This window comes from Malus sylvestris, chromosome 10, assembly GCF_916048215.2.
Source record: "Malus sylvestris chromosome 10, drMalSylv7.2, whole genome shotgun sequence".
Taxonomy (NCBI): Eukaryota; Viridiplantae; Streptophyta; class Magnoliopsida; order Rosales; family Rosaceae; genus Malus; species Malus sylvestris.
The window spans coordinates 2,917,364-2,937,732 of record NC_062269.1 but is presented as its reverse complement, the minus strand read 5'-3'; the positions used below and the strand labels follow the sequence as shown (position 1 = coordinate 2,937,732).

The following is a 20,369-nucleotide window of genomic DNA, read 5'->3' as shown; positions in this document are numbered from 1 at the left end:
TCTGACCTAGATCCAAGTTGTAAGGGGGCTTTCACCGGAAACGGATGCCGGGAATTTCGAAGATCCCGTGATCGTGTCGTTCATCGTGTAGTCAATTTTCGTTAGATATTATTTATATATAATTTTAAATTTTAAATTTCAAATGATTTATGACCGTACGATATACGATGAACAATCACGATCACAGAATCCCCAAGAAAAGAATCCGACGAGGATCCTTTTCCAGCTTTGACATTGCCCTACTTCCACTTCAAAGATGGAAAAAAAAAATATCAGAACAGCCTAAGGTAGTTGTCCATGCGCCTGGGTGACTATCAGTTGTATAGCTGCATGAACTCCCAACCATGAAGAGCTGACTGTCACTAACGCACATGCGGACGACTATTTGGAAATCAAAAAAGCAAGAATAGGAAGAAAAATTAAAAGTCTTATAATCACCTTAATTTTAAAGAAAAACTAATGAAAATGACTTAAAAACTTTGAGTTTTAATAATAAAGACAAATAAAAGGTAAAGTGGATAGTACCAGGACTGACTTTTTAGTGTAAAAATGTGATTTTTCGTTAAAATGAACAGTACCGAGTACTTTTCTTTAAAGTTCCCTAATTTTAAAGGAAAACTAATAAAATAATTTGAAAACTTTGAATTTTAAAGATAAGAACAAATAAAAGGTAAAGTAAACAATACAAGATAGACTTTTTAATGTAAAAATGTAATTTTTCGTTAAAATGAACGGTGTCAGAAACTTTTAATTAAAGTTCCCTAATTCTAAACCACAAAGTTAGAAACAGTTGATATAATGGTTACCCACTTGATTTAGTTCAAACTTCCCCTTTCTTTTAAGGTAGAAAACACAATATTACGACACAATTTAATAGTTTTAACATTTCACTCGTATGAATATTACACTTAATAAAAAACTAAAAAGCGTTTACCTCGTGTTTGGATCTCTCCTCTCCCAATATCAATGGCATAAACAAAAAGGAAAAGAAAAATCAAACCAAAAGGCATGATATGCACACGCTTTCATTTCATTTCACTACAACAATTTACAACCAAAGATCATAAACCATCAAGCAGCATGCGGGATGCATCAAATTACACTTGGATTGCAAATTTGCAAATGCAAAACACCAATACATATCAAGAGACACCAGACACCAAGACGAATTAAGTTTTGAGCCCTCAGACCTCATCAACAACAAAATTTTCATAAACAGTGATCACTAAAGGCCAGGCAACATTTACGGACACCATCAGATCATCACCAGAAATATTATTTATAATAAAGAGGAGGAGGAGGAGGAGGAGGAGGAGGAGGAGCAACAGCAGCAGCAGCCGCAGTTAAATGTCGATGATCAGTCCGGCGCAATAAACGGCGGCTTAAAGTGAAACACTGCTTCACAAAATGAGATTCCATCATAGGGCTTATTGAAAAGCCGACCATATATGAGATTCCATCACAGTACGATACACTTACATTGCAATGTGAAAACCAAACAGAGGTTGAAAACAGAGTCGCCGTCTCAACCCAACGAAAGAGGTAATCACTCATACGATGCAGCCACAACCGCAACAGAAAAGAAAACTTTCAAGCCCCGTAATCACACATTCTATTAAAAGAAATCGAACCGAAATAACCTGAAATCCAAAACATACAATTCAAGGGTCAAAAGGAAACTTGAACCCGGAAAAGAAGATTAGTAATGCATGCGGAAGAGGAAGGCAAGAATTAGCAAATAAGTTGTAGTAATGCTGTTTGGAGCAAACTCTGTCCCTATCTGTATTCAAACTAAATTATTAATATTTACATCAACAGATCATTAATAAACAGATTACCACACATTTAAATTATACTGGAGATTCATTGCCTTTCATTGAATAATAAAACCTAATGATATTTTGAGCCCTCAGACCACTACTAAAACTTCATAAACAGTAATCACTGAAAGCCAGTCACCATTTACGAACACCACCGGATCATCACCAGAAATAATAATAATAATAATAATAACAACAATAGAAGAAGAAGAAGAAGAAGAAGAAGAAGGAGCCGGCAAATGGCGATGATCAGCGTGGCACAGTAAATGGCGGCTTAAAGTGAAGCACTGCTTCACAAAATGAGATTTCATCATTGGGCTTATTAACAAAGAGTGACTAAAAGCATCATTAAAAAGCCACCCATGTATGATCAAGACAAGTATAGCATCTTGGAAAGGACATCAGTCTTTAAAACTAACATGTTCTTGACGAATTCCTCCCTCATAACGGCACCAATTCCAGAAAACAGCTTTACTCGTATAAAGATATCAAGAATCATGAAAATGTGTGGTGCAAATGGAGAAAAATACATTAGCAATATAATACAACAACAACAACAAAGCCTTTTCCCACTAAATGGAGTCGGCTATATGAATCCTAGAAAACCATTGCGCTCAGTTCTGTGTCGTGTCCTCCGTTAGATCCAAGTACTCTAAGTCTTTTCTTAGAGTCTCTTTCAAAATTTTCCTAGGTCTTCCTCTACCCCTTCGGCCCTAGACCTCTGTCTCGTGGTAGGTAAAAACAATCATTTACACAACACCACTTGGGTAGTAAAAGTAAACAAAAGATAGCCCTCAGTCCTTATCATATCCTGAATTTATAGTTAAGGATGTTGAGCTTTGATTTTCATTTACAACCTCTCCACATCTTATATGACAGCAGCAGCAGCAACAACAACAACAACGACAACACCACCACCACCACCATAAAGAGCAGATGGCTACTCTTGACGATAGAAATATAGGAAGTGGAGATGCTCATAATGAAAATCAAAAGCATACCCAGAACATGAGTCTGCATCATTGGGCAAAGGTGTAAGCCTATACTGCAGCATATATGCAAAAACCACTGCTTCATAGTTTCGCATTTGTTGCACCAACCAAGCGAAAAGAAAACAAAGCCACATATACACTTAGACTTAAAGATCTTCAATCGTACAAGCAAGAATTAAAAAAAGAAAGAAAAAGAAGAGTAATTTCGCATGTGGCTTTGTAAACTTAGAACACAATAAACATTACACAGATTTGTGCGTACTAAATCTATAAGCATACAAAAGAATCTACAGTAACTGCTTTCTTGGATAAAAGAGGAATCTAAGAAAGAAATCTATAAGCATACAAAAGAATCTGCAATACCATGCCTACCACTCTTTACGTTTTGAATTTTCAATCAATGAGCATCATATTTGAACCAGATGATAAAGTTAATAAAAAATCTATAACCATCTTTCAACTAAAACAATCTACAACAATAGTTTCCAGACAATGGTTTATTAGCTTTATATGAAACAATCTACAAGCGGTTTGACTCCAGAGGGAGCTGGCCTTATATACAAAAATACTGCGATTCCGAAAGTGCTCTTTGGTTTTCTATTAACAGAAAATTTGAAATCAATACAAAAGTAACAGTGCATTTATGGTAATCACAATACTGCAATGCCCAAAGTGCTATTCAGTTAAACCAAAGATAATGTCTAGAATACTGCAATGACCAGAAAAGGAAATGTCTATTGAAATAACTAAAGGTCGTACCCAGTGCACAAGGCTCCCGCTTTACGCAGGGTCTGGGAGAGGTGAATGTCGGCTAGCCTTACCCCCATTTTATGGAGAGGCTGCTCCCAAGTCTCGAACCCGAGACCTACCGCTCATGGGCGAAGGCACTTGCCATCGCACCAAGTGCGACCTCTTATTGAAATAACTAAAGGAACAAAAATAATTTAAAATTCAACAAGCATATCTTAAGAATAAAAAAGGCAAAAAACTGAAGAGCCTTCAGATCTCATAGCTATATCTGGTCATTGCCAGTTAACTGTGGATTATCACTATGAACCTCTTCACATCTTCAACCATACAAGCAAGAGAGAGAGAGAGAGAGAGAGAGAGAGAGAGAGAGAGAGGGGGGGGGGGGAGAGGGAGAGGGGGAGAGGGAGAGGGAGAGGGAGAGGGAGAGGGAGAGCGAGAGAGAGAGAGAGAGAGAGAGGATGGTGGTGTTGATGGTGACAGCAACTAGTACAGGAAAATGATAGAAAAGGCTCCTAATAACAATCCACATAACCGCTCCATAAATGAGTTTTCCATCATTAGGCAAATAAAAACTGAACCACCTTTCAGAAGCAGCAAAAAAGCTATATCAAAGAACATGGTAATGACCCAAAATAATTAAGAAAAAGAAAGACTATAGACAGAGTATAACTCATTAGCACAACATCACTATTTCAGGGGTCATAAATAACTTGACCAGTAATTTCCATTGCGACACAATAAGTTAATTGAATGATGACAACAATAACATGAAATATACCCCAAAGTAGAATTACTCCAGGGATCATAAATAGCATTCTAGGCTGCATTTCCATCGACAATTGCAATCCCAAACTGCCCAGAGACCACTGCAGGTACCATCATTCCCCACAATCACATAACAGTTATAACCCAACCCCAACTGCCAATTAAACAAGCACTCCACTCAGAACCATGCCATTATAAACTTCTAGCACAAATGAAAATAAACCATCATCAAAACAACTTAATATCAAAAGCCTAACACCCAGTCAAGAAAAATACAGGTTTTTATGAAACAACAGTTTGAAACAAGAACAGAACAGACAATCAGCCCATATAAAAATCATAATTATGAAAGAAACAAAATTTGGGGCCCAAACGCACATGTGGGGTCAAAGTAACTTGCGGCGCAAAATTTGGACTGCAAGGAGGGATATATCCCCAAATAGGTAATTGAAAATAGTGAGTTCTATGAAAATGCCCTCAGATCACATAGCAATAAGTCATTTCCAGTTCATGGGCAATGGCGTTCCTCAAAAGCCTTCATACTCCACAATGCAGCACCAACGTATGTGTGTGTGTATGTATGTATGAATATATATTAGATAGAGAGAGAGAGAGAGAGAGAGAGAGAGAGAGAGAGAGAGAGGTGGTGCTTGTGGTTAGTACGGGATAATGAAGAATCAACCACCCTTACCACTATTTGGGTTTTCAACTTTCCATCACTGGGCATCATATTTGAACCAGAAGATAAAGTTAATCAAAATGTATAACCATCTTTCAACAAAAACAATCTACAATAATAGCTTTGTAGGAAATAAAAGCACTCAGTAACAATGAAAGAGTGAATTTTTTTCCAAACGACAGTTTATTAGCTTTATATGTAACAATGTACAAGCGGTTTGAGTCTGAAGGGAGCTCGCATTATATACAAAAATACTGCAATGCCGAAAGTGCTCTTTGGTTTTCTATTAACAGAAAATTTGAAATCAATACAAAAGTAACAGTACATTTATAGTGATCAAATACTGCAATGCCAAAAGTGCTCCAGTTAAACCAAAATAATGTCTACAATGCTGCAATGACCTATATAAATAACTAAAGGAACAAAAATAATTTAAAATTCAACAAGCATATCTTAAATAAAAAACGGCAAAAAACTGAAGAGCCTTCAGATCTCATAGCTATATCTGGTCATTGCTAGTTAACTGTGGATTATAACTATGAACCTCTTCACATCTTCAACCATACAAGCCAGAGAGGGAGAGAGAAGAGAGAGAGAAGAGAGAGAGAGAGAGAGAGAGAGAGAGAGAGAGAGAGAGAGAGAGAGAATGGTGGTGTTGATGATGACGGCGACTAGTATAGGAAAATGATAGAAAAGGCTCCTAATAACAATCCACAGAACCGCTCCATAAATGAGTTTTCCATCATTAGGCAAATAAACCTTTCAGAAGCAGCAAAAAAACTATATCAGAGAACATGGTAATGACCCAAAATAATTCAAGAAAAAGAAAGGCTAGATGCAGAGTATAACTCATCATTAGCACAACATTACTATACCAAAGGCTCGTGCTCTAACCTTGAAAAATAACTTGACAAGCATCACTACTTCAAAGGTTCGTGCCCTCAGATCTCACACCTTTGAATGAGTCATTTACAGTTAACGGCTAGTGGCGTTCCTCAAAAGCCTTCGTACTCCACAATGCACCACCAACGTATGCATGTGTGAATGTATGTATATATTTATATGTATGAGAGACAGATAACGGAAGACTTGGCGCAAAACCCAGCGTAGTGGCGTTCTAGGATTTATCCAGCCAATCCCATATATAGTGGGATAAGGCTTGGTTGTTGTTTGTTGTAGTGAGAGAGAGAGGTGGTGCTTGTGGTAAGTACGGGCTAATGAAAAATCAACCACGCTTACCACTGTTTAGGTTTTCAATTCTCCCATCACTGGGCATCATATTTGAACCAGAAGATAAAGTAAATTAAAAATCTATAACCATCTTCTAACCAAAACAATCTCCAATAATCGTTTTATAGGGGTAACATACTGCAACGCCAAAAGTGCTCTTCGGTTTTCTATTAACAGAAAACTTCAGATCAATTCAACTGTAAGAATACATTTACAGAAATCATTAACGAAACAAAACAACTGAAAATTCAATAAACATCTGTTAGTGAAAAGAAAATGCCTGCAAACAAGCCTTCAGATCTCATAGCTATATCTGGTCATAGACAGTTATCTGCGGGATTATCACCATGAGCCTTTTCACATCTTCAACTGTACAAGCCATAAAGAGAGAGAGAGAGAGAGAGAGAAAGAGAGAGAGAGAAAGAGAGAGAGAGAGAGAGAGAGAGAGAGAGAGAGAAAGAGAGAGAGAGAGAGAGAGAGAGAGAGACTAGTACAGCAAAAATGATACAAAAAGCTCGTAACAAAAACCCGCGTAACCGCTCAGAAAATGAGTTTTCCATCATCAGGCATCCAAAAATTAGAACAGAAATATCACTACTGCAAAATCCCAAATCAGCAAACCTAGAATGACAACTCCACCATTCATTTGCATTGCAATGGAGATTAGTTGAATGCATGATAACAAGAACAATAGTTAACAGAAAATCTACCCAAAAACACAATTTAAATTTCATGCATTTAGATATAATACACCTTAAACAATCCAAACTAGCAGTACCAAAAACAGTAATTTCTGAGCAACCATTGAAAGCGATTTTGAACTGCTCAGAGCCCAGTGAATGTATCATCATTCCCCCACAAATCCCATTTAACATCAAACGCCAAACAAAAAGCATAACTATCAAAGACACGAAATTTAGGGTTAATTCTACAAATTGGGAATTTCTGAAAGCAAAAATCGGAACTATGAAAGGAAGGAAATTTGGGGTAATTCTACATTGGTAAATTAGGGCAAATGCCCAAATCGGTGATTTAGGGCTAAACAGAGAGGCCGAGCGGGTGTGGGCGAGAAAGATGCGGCGACTGAAACTACGTGAGAGTGGGAAGGGAGAGTGTAGGGCTTGCAGATTTATATACACGAAGATTCAATGTGGGAAGGACTATAGTAAGACTTGAGGTCACCCAACAGATGGCGTCATAAGGTTGGTTACTTTGAGCCGCCCACAACAGATGGCGCCATTGTGAAACTAACCCCAAACTTTGAGAATGATGACTGAGCCCTAGTATTTATTAGGGATGGTTCGGTGTGAGATACCGAACCAAAACCTTAGTCCCAATTTTCAAACCAAAATTATCGGTATTCCCAATTTCAAGATTGATCTCAAACCAAAATTTCAGGAATCCTAATTTTTGGGAATCTCGAAATATTTTTGAGCTTTTGGTGATTCTGTATTCTCAAATCTCATAGCTGTTTTATTTTCACTGAAATAATCAGTAAATACTTCAAACATTATTGTGCTTCTTGTTTTCCTTCGTTTCATGATTGTTCTTCCAAGTTTCAACTTCATACTCCTGATGAGTTACCTGGCATGAAGTTGAGGAGGTAGAAGGAATAATGCATGAATTGATCAAACGATATCGGTAGGCAACATTAAACTCTTAAATAACCACCAATGCAACCGCGGATAAGTTTTATATGATATCTTCTTTTTTAATACTAAGATGCATTTATAAGTTTATAACCTATAGAACATAGTTGTTTTACCATTTAATAATACACTAGAAGGCAAACCTATTACATAAGTTATATACATTTTTGTGATTATGTGGAAGATACATTACACTTCTGGTGTTTACGTTCTCTACTTTCTTCAACAACTTTGACACTAGTGTTTGTGTTACTTCCAGTAAAGGTGACTCCTATCTTCGATGAAATAGAATGACACATAACACATATCATAATCCTTCATATCTTTATGTTGCAGGGATGAAAAATAAAGTAACATGATTTTTTCATTATTGTGCCAACATGATTTATATATATTATTATCTGTGTGTGTGTGTATATATATATATATACACAATAATTAAAAATATATATTTCGGTTTGGTATGGGAATACTGAAATATTGGGAAGACAATCCTGATTCCCATACCAAAATTTCAGTATTTTTTCGGGATAGCATACCGAAAATTTTGGGAAAATCAGTTTGGGACATTTTTGGTTTGGGATCGGTATTTTTGGGAATTTTTTCCACCCCTAGTATTTATACCTTATTTCATAGCCCTTGTTGTATTGCGTTGCTATCCACACGCTATTCTTTTTTTACATCTTCCGCATACTTGTTAAGTTCTATCGTTTAATTATCTTCAATTCATCCAATCAGATGATCAACAAATTAGAAAATTTAGAAATATGTAAAAGTGAAAATGACTCTTTTGACATTTAAATGAGATGATCAAATTTTAACATTTAGTTACATAAATGATCAATTATTTGTCTCAACTTTGTCATTTAAACCCTATCTACTCCTGCTTTTCTCTCTCGCAGGATCCCCCCCCCCCCCAAATTCCCAGCCTTAGCCGCCGACTCCTTCCTCTGGTTGGAGTCGACCGACTTTCCCTTGTTGCTCCCCCTTTTCTTCTCCCCTCTAGCCCATTTCCCTCGCCCTTTGGTCATCCTCCTTTCCCCTCCACCCTTTTCTCTCCTGCTGCAACCCAACTTACTACCCATACCCTTAAGTCCTCACTCTTCCCCGATCACGCCTTCCCTCCTCTATTTTTTTTTTCATGCGGTGCTTTTTTCTGTTTTCATTTTGGCTCTCTTTGAGCTTTGTCTCAGTTTGTTTGAGCTTTGTCTCAATTCTCTGAGCTTGTCTCAGATCGGAACCTGTAGACACCTTCCTGTTCTGATGTTTCCTTCCGTCGTGAGTACACAACTACCAACCCCTGCTTCTTAAGCTCGGGTGCTTCTCCTCGGTGACATGCTTGGGTTTTGGGTGGCTGTTAAAGTGCCTTTTGCACTATTTGGTAGGATTATGGGAGCGTTCACAGCGCTGGTGGCTCTGATGCGAAAATTAACTTAACACATAAATTAAACCATCTTGTTGTCAAATTGTAGTATAAATGCAAGTAGAGATCGTTCTAAACAGGGGATTAGGAGGGCTTGCTAAAACCTCTAAACTGACTTAAAAACATATAAACAAAGTTAAAAACATTAAACTAGACTCAAAGAACTTAAAACAAACTCAAATGACTCAAAACAAGCTAAAAACGCTCAAATCTGCCTAAAAACACAAACTGGGCAGATTTGGACTCTAACACACTTTTGGGACACCTAAAAACACAAATCAAAACAAATTTTGACTAATAAAACACTTTAAAGTAAAGGGGGTTTTGGTTTTGACGAATTTGAAAACAAAACAAGTAAATTAAAGAACTAATGAAATCTGCACGAATTTGAGTAAATTGAATAAATAGAAGGCTAGCTAGGAGGTTCTTTTCCACACATGATATACTTGCACATAAACCAATTTTCAGTTGTTCTTTCGATAAATCATGAAACTCAACACCCCAGGTTAATTAAGTCCGCTTAAATTAACCCTCAAGTTCTCCTTAAGTTATTGAATTGGATGGGAAAGCACATACAACAATTCAAGCATTCTTCAAAAGTTCTTTACGTGAACAGCACAATAAAGATACAATCAAAGATCATTAAGCATTATGAAAACTATAAGTATTGACGTGGCATTCGTTACTATGATGAGCATGAAACTCCTGCCAAGAATTCATTTAACGCGATCGTTTATAAGCGACCTCCACTACTTGTGAATATAAGTTTGTAACTATTAGGTGAAACTCCCTTATACTCTAGCATCATATTCATGCATGCAAACCGAGTATGCACTCTTAATAAACATACACGAATAAGTTATCAATCAAGCAGTTAAACAAATTGAATTCACAATTTATGAAATCACAACTGAAGGTAATCAAATCATATTGCAAGCATGAACATGGTTTCAAATTCCCCCTAGCTATGGGGGGTTTAGTTCCTCATACTCACAAAGCAAAGATAAACAAATTTAGACATTGAAAACAAAAGAATGAAAACACCTAAAAACGCTCCAACAATCCAACTTGAATGGTAAGCACGTCCAAGGGTCCTCATTCTTCTCTTTGTTGCGGCACAAGGTGTGGTTTGATGGATGAGTGGTAAATTATGGTGGTAGATGGATATAGGTGAGTTATGGTGAATGGTGGATGGGTGGATTGTGTTCTCCCGGCCAAGGAATGAAAGTGTAAGTGTATGGAGTTGTGAGATGTGAATGTAGTGTCTTTTGATGGATCTTTTCTCCTCCCCTTTGTTATGGTGAAGGGTGGATGTATTTATAGGCTAGGGAGAGGACCACCATCTAATTAAGGTGGTAGTGGTGTATGTTGTGGTAATGAGTGGATGTAATGGGTGTAGTAGGTGAATGTTTGGTAATGAGTGGATGTAATGGGTGTAGTGGGTGAGTGTTTGGTAATGAGTGGATGTAATGGGTGTAGTGGATGGATGTTTGGAGTTGTAGGTCAACACACTTGCACACACACATGTTGATTTCTAGCCTTCAAATCTTCAAAAACGTCTATCCTCATGTCTCCATGCTTGCACTATCCAATCTTGGCTCAAAAATTTTCTAAAATGCTCCAAAATGCACTTTCTTGCCAACTTTGTTATTATGACCTACAAACACACGAAAATAGCTTAAAATACATAATTAACTAAGAAATAACAACACAAATGCACAAGAACAAGATAACTAAGTCGCATAAATATGCTCCTATCAGGCTCGCTCACCCCCATTTTCCTTTGATCCGGTTGCTGTTTTTGGTGGTGGTGGCCTTCCGATGGAGGCGCGTCAAATTTGGTGGTGGTTGCTGGTTTCCTCTTTATTATTAGGGTTTCTGTTGTCATTTAGTTATGCCTTTTCGACTTTGTGTTGTATTTACTTTTTCCTGCTAGGCTTGTATTTCGGTTGCGAGATGTCTTTTGAACTCTCTTTTCCTTGTATTAGTCTCTTTGTTTAATGAAAAAGTATCTTAGTTTGTTTCAAAAAAAAGGTTACAGAAATGATCAATTGTACATGTCCTTACTTTATTATCGTTGTTTCATCAATATGATCAATGTGGTCTTAACCAAAAACAGATCATTTTTGCAACCGAACCCAATGTGAGCATTCCTACAACTTGCCCTTATTTTTATCTCTTGATTCTCAATTAATTTTTCTTTCCAAAACATATATAATAATACAAGTCTTTATCAGAAAAGCAAATTTGAAAAGAAAAACACAAAAGAAAGAAAGATAAAAAAACAGAACAATATACTAAATATTAAAAAGAAAATTAAAAAAAAAAAAAAAAAAAAAAACGGAGGGCTTCATGCAGCGTGCACTTTTGTTGTTCTGCATTTCCAGTCTGCTGAGTTTAAACAATGTCATGATACAACAACAACAATCTATATGAGAAGCCAGAAAAAGATGAAAAAAGAATTACCAACTACGCTTTCTATTTCTTGCCATAATTTCTCCCTATTCACATGCTAATTTGGTGTCGAAACTGCTCAAGCAGATCGCAAAAGCCTGAAACGCAGACAATGGATACCGGTAATCCATAGTAAACATATCCTTCCCAACCTTACCAAACTGAAGTATGACCTTGTCGTGGTCAGACGAGGTTGGCTGTGGTGGCTGAGATGGTGTCGGTGCGCCAGCAGCAGAAGGTGCAGCCGCTATTAACTGAAAGTTTTTGACAGAGGCAACTGTCACCCTTCCCCGGAAGTTTAAGCACCAACACTGCAACTGTTCATGCCACCTTGGTGCCTTGTTCCGGAGAACTAATGGTCTTTCCTTTCCATCTTCTTCGCAATGGGCCCCAACTATATCAGAGAATCGGGCACTGCTAAACTCACTTGAATCAACAATTGATTTTGAGAAGGAAATGCTTCGGAATGAGTCCTCAAGGGAGCGTTGGAGAATCTCAGGCTGGCCAGGGACAATGCCACCAGGCTCAAGGGATGCAGCAGGGATTGAGTGCATGGTGCAGTGCATCCTCCGTGGCCCTCTTGTGCCAAGCACATTTAACTCGTACGACACCTGTGCGATGTTGTAGCTGCCGGTGGGGAGCTTGGGAGAAACCTTTTTAGAGTAGAACCGGCGGCTTCGCCCAGGTGGGGGAAGCTGAGCACTGTTGTAGGGAGGTTGGGTATCATAAATAATAAATTTGGTGCCTAGAAAATTAGACCTGAAAAATATGGGGAAAAGGGGAATGGAAGATGCACGTTAGTCTAAAGTCTCTAAACCAGAGGTAATCAAAATTCAAGTAACATGTTTACCAAATTAGAATAAATTGATAAAAATATGAACATATACACATCCATGAGAACTTAGGAAGCACCAATTGGGGATGGCATGCAAAGCAGCAAAGATGATTCAAATGAGTGACAATTGATGTGAAGTTGATACATTACAAATTAAACAGACTGAAATAAGTAGAGTTCAATAAATCATGGCAAGTGGGCTGAAATCGAAGGTTTATAGAGAACAGCAAATACATGGGATAGAAGTTTTTACTTAAAATTGTCCAATTTGTGATTTTGCCCCCTAATATAAACAAGTTGATACTTGCTACTAAATTCCTACAAGCGAGGCCCTGTTACAGCTCCGAGATATACTGACGCTAGTAATGTCAATGAAAATATGCTAGAGAAGATAATCTTAGAACAATCTTCTTCAGCACATTCACATTCTTCATTCTTTTTAGTAAATAGAAGACAATCTTACAAGTTCCTTGCACCAAAACACTAGATAGAAAGAAAACCCTTGCGATTTATCCAAATCCATGGTCAGAATGCACTAACTTCAGTGTTATTCACGTTGAAATCTCATCTAAATTTAAGGTATAGCAATGAAATTATAATGCAACCAAAGAAGCAGAAATAGCAAGACGATTTCAACAAGGCAAAAGAACAGCTAATTATAAAAATCAACAATTAACCATCTTAAAACTCTTTTTCATTTATATTAATCAAACAAAACATATTTCTGACAGAGCCGCTTACTGCAAACCTAAGCAAAGGAACAATATTGAATCACATTGAAGAACCCCCATACTAATCCTTTATCAATGAGGCAACAGGTGAATAAGAAAATAAATGAATTTAAATCAGACTAGATCCCTCAAATCTGGGCAATAAGCTTAAAACAAGGCCATTCATTTCTTCAGACTAGATCCCTCAAATCTGCGCAATAAGTTTAAAATAAGGCCATTTTCTCAGTTCCAATTTCACACCAAAGTTTGAAAAATTGTTTGCACTATGAAGTTTTTTTTTTTTTGGGGGGGGGGGGGGGGATTAACAGTGACACATCTTTTAAGTTTTTAAGTCGTTCACATTGTTGTTTTTTACAGAGTTGCTAATAGATGAATTTCAGCACAGATATTAACAGCTCAAAAGAAAGTTGAAGAAAACCCACCTCAATTTCCCAATGTACTTGTTGCTTGATCTTGAAATGTTATCAGCATCCATGGAGATCACATACTCTGTGCAAGTAGTTCTCCGCGTCCGCTTTGCAGAAAGAAGAAATTTTCCATTTTCAACAAGCAACGCTGCAAGGGCATGGCATTGATCAAGAGAACAGCCTAAAATAAACTTGAACGCAGCAATGCAATCAGGGAAAGATGTTTGTCAATGAAGTTCAAGGTCGAGTTATGATATTCAACCTTTGCTAATAAAGATTTTGTTACATAAACCCTTTATGCAACTGTGGCAAAGTAGGGTAAGGGCAGCAGGTTTACGTTGAAAAAAAAACAACACATAGGGAGAAGTAGATAATTCTTATTGCATTATAAAGTGGGATAAGTGCACTGTTTATGTATTAATCCTACGGCGATGGTCAGCCACTTAGCATCAAAATAAGCTTTCAGCCTTGCACATGCTAATAACCTCAATGACAAGAACATGTCTTGATACAGGACAGCATGACTGACAGAACCAAATTAGAACTTAGAACTAGTGAGGTATCGGTAGACCTCTCCACCTAGCTAGGCTTTAGGGCCTTGGACCACTAGTCATCGGAAAATAGGGGCAAAGTGCACAAGTAAATGATTTGCAAGACCAGAAAAATACACAGCAGGAGAAGAGACAGTAGTAATTTATAAAAAAAACACCCTGATCACTACAAGATTTATAAGAAAACTTGGTGCAATGGCAATGCATAACCAAAAGATATTCACAATACTATACACAGAATAGTTTGGAGTTGATCATCCAAACAACCACAGAACATGAAATGTCAAATTGAACGTGGTACAATATATGCGCAAAACCATCTAAAGAGAATCTTACCAGGGCTAAGGCAAAGGAAAAGGTGGTAAGTTAAATTAGACTTGTCCCTCTTGATAAAGCACTGGATGGTTCCATCCCGAGATCCTGGCTGTGAAAGGCAGAGATTTCAACAACGTTTCAGCTACCAGATATCATAAATATCATTTTACTTTTTAAGAAGGCATAAACATCGTTCTTCAAAAGAGAGCATCTAAGTGGATAAATGCTGACGAAAATAACTTAAACAGAAAAACCAGGGTAACAAGATTAAGAGAAAAATATTTGGGCATTTTGACTTTTATCAACAAAGTCCATGTTATAAGCAAGACAATAATGTGAACCTCTCACCTGCTTCAAGGAGACTGGGAAGGTAATCTTTCCACAAAATTCAGGACTTCTGACGATTTCCTTGCACATTTCCCTCCATGAACTGCACACAGCAGCACAAGCAACAACATGCTTGCGAGAAGGCCACGTACTCTCACTAGCCTCCAATCTTTTTATTACATCGCGCAGTAGTTCGGGAGGTAGGCTAGCCCAAGGGCTAGTTTGGATTACCAAAGGCTGGTCATGCACCTCATGGACTGAACCATGTGATTTCCCCCTGTGATGACCAGGCAGCCTCACCTCAAAACTTCGTCTTGATAAACTTCCAAACCCATCTCTTACATCGCGAACTATACTGCGGAATGACATTTACTCTGACGTGCCAACAGACCCAGATGTTAAGTATATCCACTTCAACGGGGCTGGCCCCAAAACTATAAGTGTGGGTTCAGCTGCAAATTAATCAAACATTGATTTAAATTCTAACAGAGAGTTAAATAGAAGAAAAAAAAGGTGTCACTCGGTACTACAGTCTGGTGTTATTCCTCTTAACTTGTAAGGGAAAAGCCTTAGGATCGAATCTCGTGGATTGCGAATTCGATACCAAATTAGGCTGCCCATTGTGTGGCTTTGCCAAACTCCCCCTCCCCTTAGTGTAAAAATATCGATGTACTAAAAAAAAAAATAGAAAAAAAAAGGAAGAAGACAGACTGAGAAAAGCACTGGAAGGAAAGGAGATTCTCATTGAATAAAGTCTCACTTTCACACATGGAGTTAAAGCAGCCTAAAGTATAAAACTTTAATCAGATACATCTTTTGGTGGCAGGGTTTAAAGCTGATCTTCTACAAACCAAACTACAACTAATTCAAACCGGTTTCAAACCGAAATCCCTATTTGTACGGTCTACCAAATGAACCTCAGAAAACAAAACCCAGATTCTGAAATATGAACCCAAATGATAGATGTAACTTGAATAAAAAGAAAAAAAGAGTTCTAATTTATGTTGAACTAGAAGTTAAACGCAAATCCTTCAACTAAGAGTTAGCTTCATAAGTCACACACACACTAACTAAATATATATATATATATAGAGAGAGAGAGAGAGAGAGAGAGAGAGAGAGAGAGAGAGCAAACCCTTAAACCACCAAAGTAGAATTCCAAAAGGCTTGAGTTTGAAAAGTTTGGCACTGATCAAAGATACATTGCTTCACCGCTAAGGCTTTCGGAGATCAGTGAACAACTTGCAAGGATGAAACCTTCTCGTAGAGGTACTGCAAATACAAATACTACAATTTAGCTCACAAAACCACCCCAAAAATTGAAGGTAAAAACCATCAAAAATTGCTTTTTATTTGCTGATTTTCCATTTACTGAAAATTCAAAAGTAGATGATGCAAAGCCTACAAAAATTACCATAAAAAATACCAAAAAATTCATGAAAACTAAGCAAATTAGTGCAGAAAGCACATATAATTGTGGAGCTGCAAACCCCCTGAATTAAAAACAGAACAAAAAATGAAAATTCAGGTATTATCCATAAGAGATTTACAACCCACCAACCGAACAAAACCCACAAAACGTTTCAAAGAATCAGAAACCCCTTTGGAACAGAAAAGTAAGAACCCAGAAAAAACGTACCTTGTAAATCCAACAATAAGAGAAATGAAACCAGGTGGGCCTGCAAATTTTCCCGAGAAACAAACAGAAAAGAAAAGGTCCAGGAATCTAAACAAACACCCGAGACAAGTGATGATTCAGTACTTCTAAAAGCTGCGATCCAAACACCAGATAATCAGAACAACCAGATCAACATCTTCTTCTCTCTCTCTCTCTCTCTCTCTCTCTCTCTCTCTCAGATGGTCCGGACTTCAACTCTTTATTCAATCCAGTTCACCAACTAATAGCTTTATTAACTTAATCCCAAATTGTTTAGTTTTATTTATTTGTCTGAATTTATTTAGTTAAACCCCACTTGAGCCAGATGCGAATGACCATTATACCCCTAACGGTTGACTTTTTGGGTCTAAAGACCAACTCCCCGTGTTTCCGTTACCCGACCAACGGCGTATCCTACTGCGAGATTCGGACGCAAACCCCTTGTTTCACGTTCGGCGTACTTTAGCATCCACCTCATACGACATCGTTTGGTTCTAATTTGCGAGGAGTAATACAGTGCTTCTGGGAATAGTTTATTACCTTGTGGACGCACTGGAGGTGTGTGCATGTGGGCCGTTGATGTTGTTGAAAAGGTCAGGATTTGATATGGAGTGTGCATGTGGGGAAGATTATGACATGAGGCACGCTATCATGAGGGAGGCCTGTTGGATAGTGAAATGACGGTTGTATCCCTGTTGGGGTATGGTATGACGAGGTTGTCCCTTGTGGTTGGGACTCTACTTACTAGGATGCTGCATCTGCTGCCACGTGTGTAGTCAGTGGATTTCATCGGTGGAATTTGCCTGGATTTCATGGATGGGATACGGGATTGACCAGAAATAAAAACAATAACACTATTAAGACCTAATTTGGGAGTGAGGTGCTTAAAAAAAAAATACCCATGAAAAAAAGCTGTGAGGGTTTTAGGTGTTTGGTAAACTGAAAAAAAGGGCTTATTTTGGAAGCTGCTGTGAGAATAAGCTGAAATCAAAGGAAAAAGCTGAAGCTGCTATTTGCAGCTTTGGAAAACTGGTTTTTTTTCAAAGCACATGGAGCTACAGTGCTTCTTTAATGAAAAGACCCACTATTAGACTGTTTTTTTTTCCAAAAGCACTTTTACAAAAAAGTTTACCAAACACTCTACTGATTTATTTCACAACCGCTTATTCTCACATTACAGCCGCTTATTCTCACAGCAGCTTTTTTTCAAGGGAACTTTAACGAAAAGCTCCCGATACTGTTCACTTTAACGAAAAACCACATTTTTACACTAAAAAGTCAATCCTGATACTATTCACTTTACCCTTTATTTTGTCCTTATCATTAAAACTCAAAGTTTTCAAGTCATTTTCATTAGTTTTCCTTTTTTTCAAAGCACAGCAATACCAAACCAGCCCTAAGATTACTTGTTGACAAAACTTTGTATAAGAGCATCCAATGGTGTAGAGCCATGTAAGAACAAATTTGCTTCCTGCATTTGAGCAAGAAAATTTTAAAGATCCGAATCACTTAATTTAGTGATTTTAGATGAAAAGATCCGGAGATGATTTCTTTCCAAAAAACTTGCCTACTTCCAGTCAATAGAATATTGCCGACTTGATTTGCACAGTCTAATGGAGTGACCAAAATTTCTAGGGCATGTAACATGCCACATAAATATGTATTGTACAGTTTTGCTAACTTCACTTGCCTACATTGTCAGATAGGCATGCAAACAAAAATGGATGGAATATGGAAATTGGATTTTAGCGATTTTATTAATCCTTTTAATGTTGCAGTTCTTAATAAGCTCGACTTTCAACGAAGTAAGTAAAGTATGCTTATTGCTTTGCGATTGATCATGCTTCGTTGTAATTTTTTATATAGTTCTAGTTTACAAGGATCCATTTGCGGGAGAATCATTCATGAATATGTCTTTGCATTGGAGATCAAGGAGAAATGGGAGATATGAGAGTGGAGGAAGAATGACGAGACAAATGTAGAAGAACCTTACAAAGAAAGGTACACACAATGAAAACCAAAAGTACAAAACTATGTAAAATTATTCACTTTAAAAAAAAATTGTTTTCTTAATCCCTTATTCATCCATATGCTTAATCTCTTATTCATCATATGTTTTCCCATATTTCAGGCACAAAAAGTGAAAACTAAAAACGAAATGTTTACCCAACTACTCTTAGCATTTGACAATCATATATTGTCTAGCTAACACATAAAATATAACAATTTTTAATTTCATTTTATTAGACACAATTTTTAATTTCTAAGTTGTAGTAAAATGTATGTACGTGAGTTAAAAGAATAACTTCAATTATGCAAAATTTACAAGATTATAAAAGCTATTTAATACTAAGATTGGGTTGATAAATATTTTATGTTCTAAAAGAAGTCAATGAAGAGAAAACAAGTGATATTGAAGTTAGTTGGTGAGACGTTATCAGCATGACTGTTTCTCGTTTTTTTTTCTTTATCAACAGGGAATAGAAAACAATATAGAGATGGGGAGGAGAAATCTAGGTGTTATTTTCTTTTTATTAGAGTGCCTATTTATAAGTATATGATTTACATAAAAAGGTGTTCAAGTATTGACATATTACTTATTAACCTAGAAATTGAACATCCACATAATGAATAATATATACAACACTCCCCCTAGGATGTCCACCAATTTACCTCAAATTTTCTCCTTCGCTTGGTTTTGTCCCACTGAGTTTCCCAAGCAACCACATTTCTATAAGTATATTGTTACTTTAGACATGAGACTTATGGCATGTGAAGGTTGTATACTTACCACTTAAGAATTTATCTCTTAAAGCCATTTCTTAAAAGTATGAAAATGTCATGAAATTGTTTACAAAGATTTCTAATGAAGGTCCTAAAGCTCAAAGTATCTACTCATATACCAATATTATATTCTGTAAATTTGGTATACATTGCCTCAATGAGTACTTATGATCGAACTTTTTTACTCTTGCCCTCCTCTTGGCTCAAAAACATGAATTTATTTATTAAAAAAACCAACCGTACTCATTATGGTGGTTGAAACTTGAGGAAAGAGATCCCCTCCATATCTCTCCCTCCGAAACCTAATGATCAAGTCATCCGAGTTTTTTAAATTTGATCAAATGGCTAAAAATTATTATATATTGTAAAAGTTTTTACTAACTTATCTGTTTTTAGCTATTGGATCAAATTTTTAAGTCTCGAATCACTTGATTCTTGGGTTTTGGAGGGAGAGATTTGGAGATGATCTTTTTCCGAAACTTGAAATCTAACTTGGAAGCAAAACAGAAACAAAGAAGAATATAGTGCAATCTAATATTTATTTATTTTTCATTTTATAAATACATGCGACCATCTACACTAAAAGGTGAGAGAGTGAGTCAAGCCTCATTGTGGGCTAACCATAATAATTTTGATTAAATTCTCCTTTGACAAGAATCGAATCTAAAACATCTCACTTACAAGTAAAAAAAAATACCACTAGACCGTAATACTAAGTGGCAGTGCAAATCTAATTAGACAAACATGTAAGTAAGTACCAAATTATTAGATAGACAAAGTTTCGGATGATGTGATTTATCACCAAATTTCCCGAAGTTGGTTGGAAAGCTTTTTTGTCGCACTTGGGATTTTTAAGTGAAAATTAGCACCTTGCCTTGTAAGCGGGTTTAGGCCTTTCATGATGGCATTTCACTTGGGGAGTAGTGGGAGAATGAAGATGTTAATCATTTTTTGAAAAATATCAGACGTTACGAAGAAATCTTTCCTATGTTTAATTCTA

The 20,369-nt window shown here is 36.9% G+C and overlaps 1 protein-coding gene, 3 long non-coding RNA genes and 1 other non-coding gene across 5 annotated transcripts; 1 reads left to right on the top strand and 4 right to left on the bottom strand.

The window, feature by feature from the left end:
* Nucleotides 1–994: 994 nt before the first annotated feature.
* LOC126586929 (uncharacterized) lies at nucleotides 995–7,328 on the bottom strand. Its single transcript, XR_007610931.1, has 2 exons — nucleotides 5,901–7,328; nucleotides 995–1,640 (listed from the first exon to the last, which is right to left on the bottom strand). It is a non-coding gene; the product is annotated as an uncharacterized LOC126586929 (long non-coding RNA).
* LOC126586931 (uncharacterized) lies at nucleotides 3,425–3,957 on the top strand. The gene is made up of 2 exons (XR_007610933.1): nucleotides 3,425–3,564; nucleotides 3,744–3,957. It is a non-coding gene; the product is annotated as an uncharacterized LOC126586931 (long non-coding RNA).
* Nucleotides 3,824–5,892, bottom strand: LOC126586928 (uncharacterized). The gene is made up of 2 exons (XR_007610930.1): nucleotides 5,551–5,892; nucleotides 3,824–3,869 (listed from the first exon to the last, which is right to left on the bottom strand). It is a non-coding gene; the product is annotated as an uncharacterized LOC126586928 (long non-coding RNA).
* Nucleotides 4,362–4,448, bottom strand: LOC126588124 (small nucleolar RNA snoR118). Its single transcript, XR_007611347.1, has one exon. It is a non-coding gene; the product is annotated as a small nucleolar RNA snoR118 (small nucleolar RNA).
* A 4,329-nt stretch (nucleotides 7,329–11,657) lies between the features above and the next one.
* LOC126586923 (tubby-like F-box protein 8) lies at nucleotides 11,658–16,850 on the bottom strand. Its single transcript, XM_050251884.1, has 6 exons — nucleotides 16,568–16,850; nucleotides 16,064–16,200; nucleotides 14,950–15,380; nucleotides 14,623–14,710; nucleotides 13,751–13,883; nucleotides 11,658–12,521 (listed from the first exon to the last, which is right to left on the bottom strand). Exons 3-6 carry the CDS (start codon nucleotides 15,295–15,297, stop codon nucleotides 11,810–11,812), a joined length of 1,281 nt encoding a protein of 426 aa, XP_050107841.1. The 5' UTR covers nucleotides 15,298–15,380; nucleotides 16,064–16,200; nucleotides 16,568–16,850; the 3' UTR covers nucleotides 11,658–11,809.
* Between the last annotated feature and the right edge of the window lie 3,519 nt (nucleotides 16,851–20,369).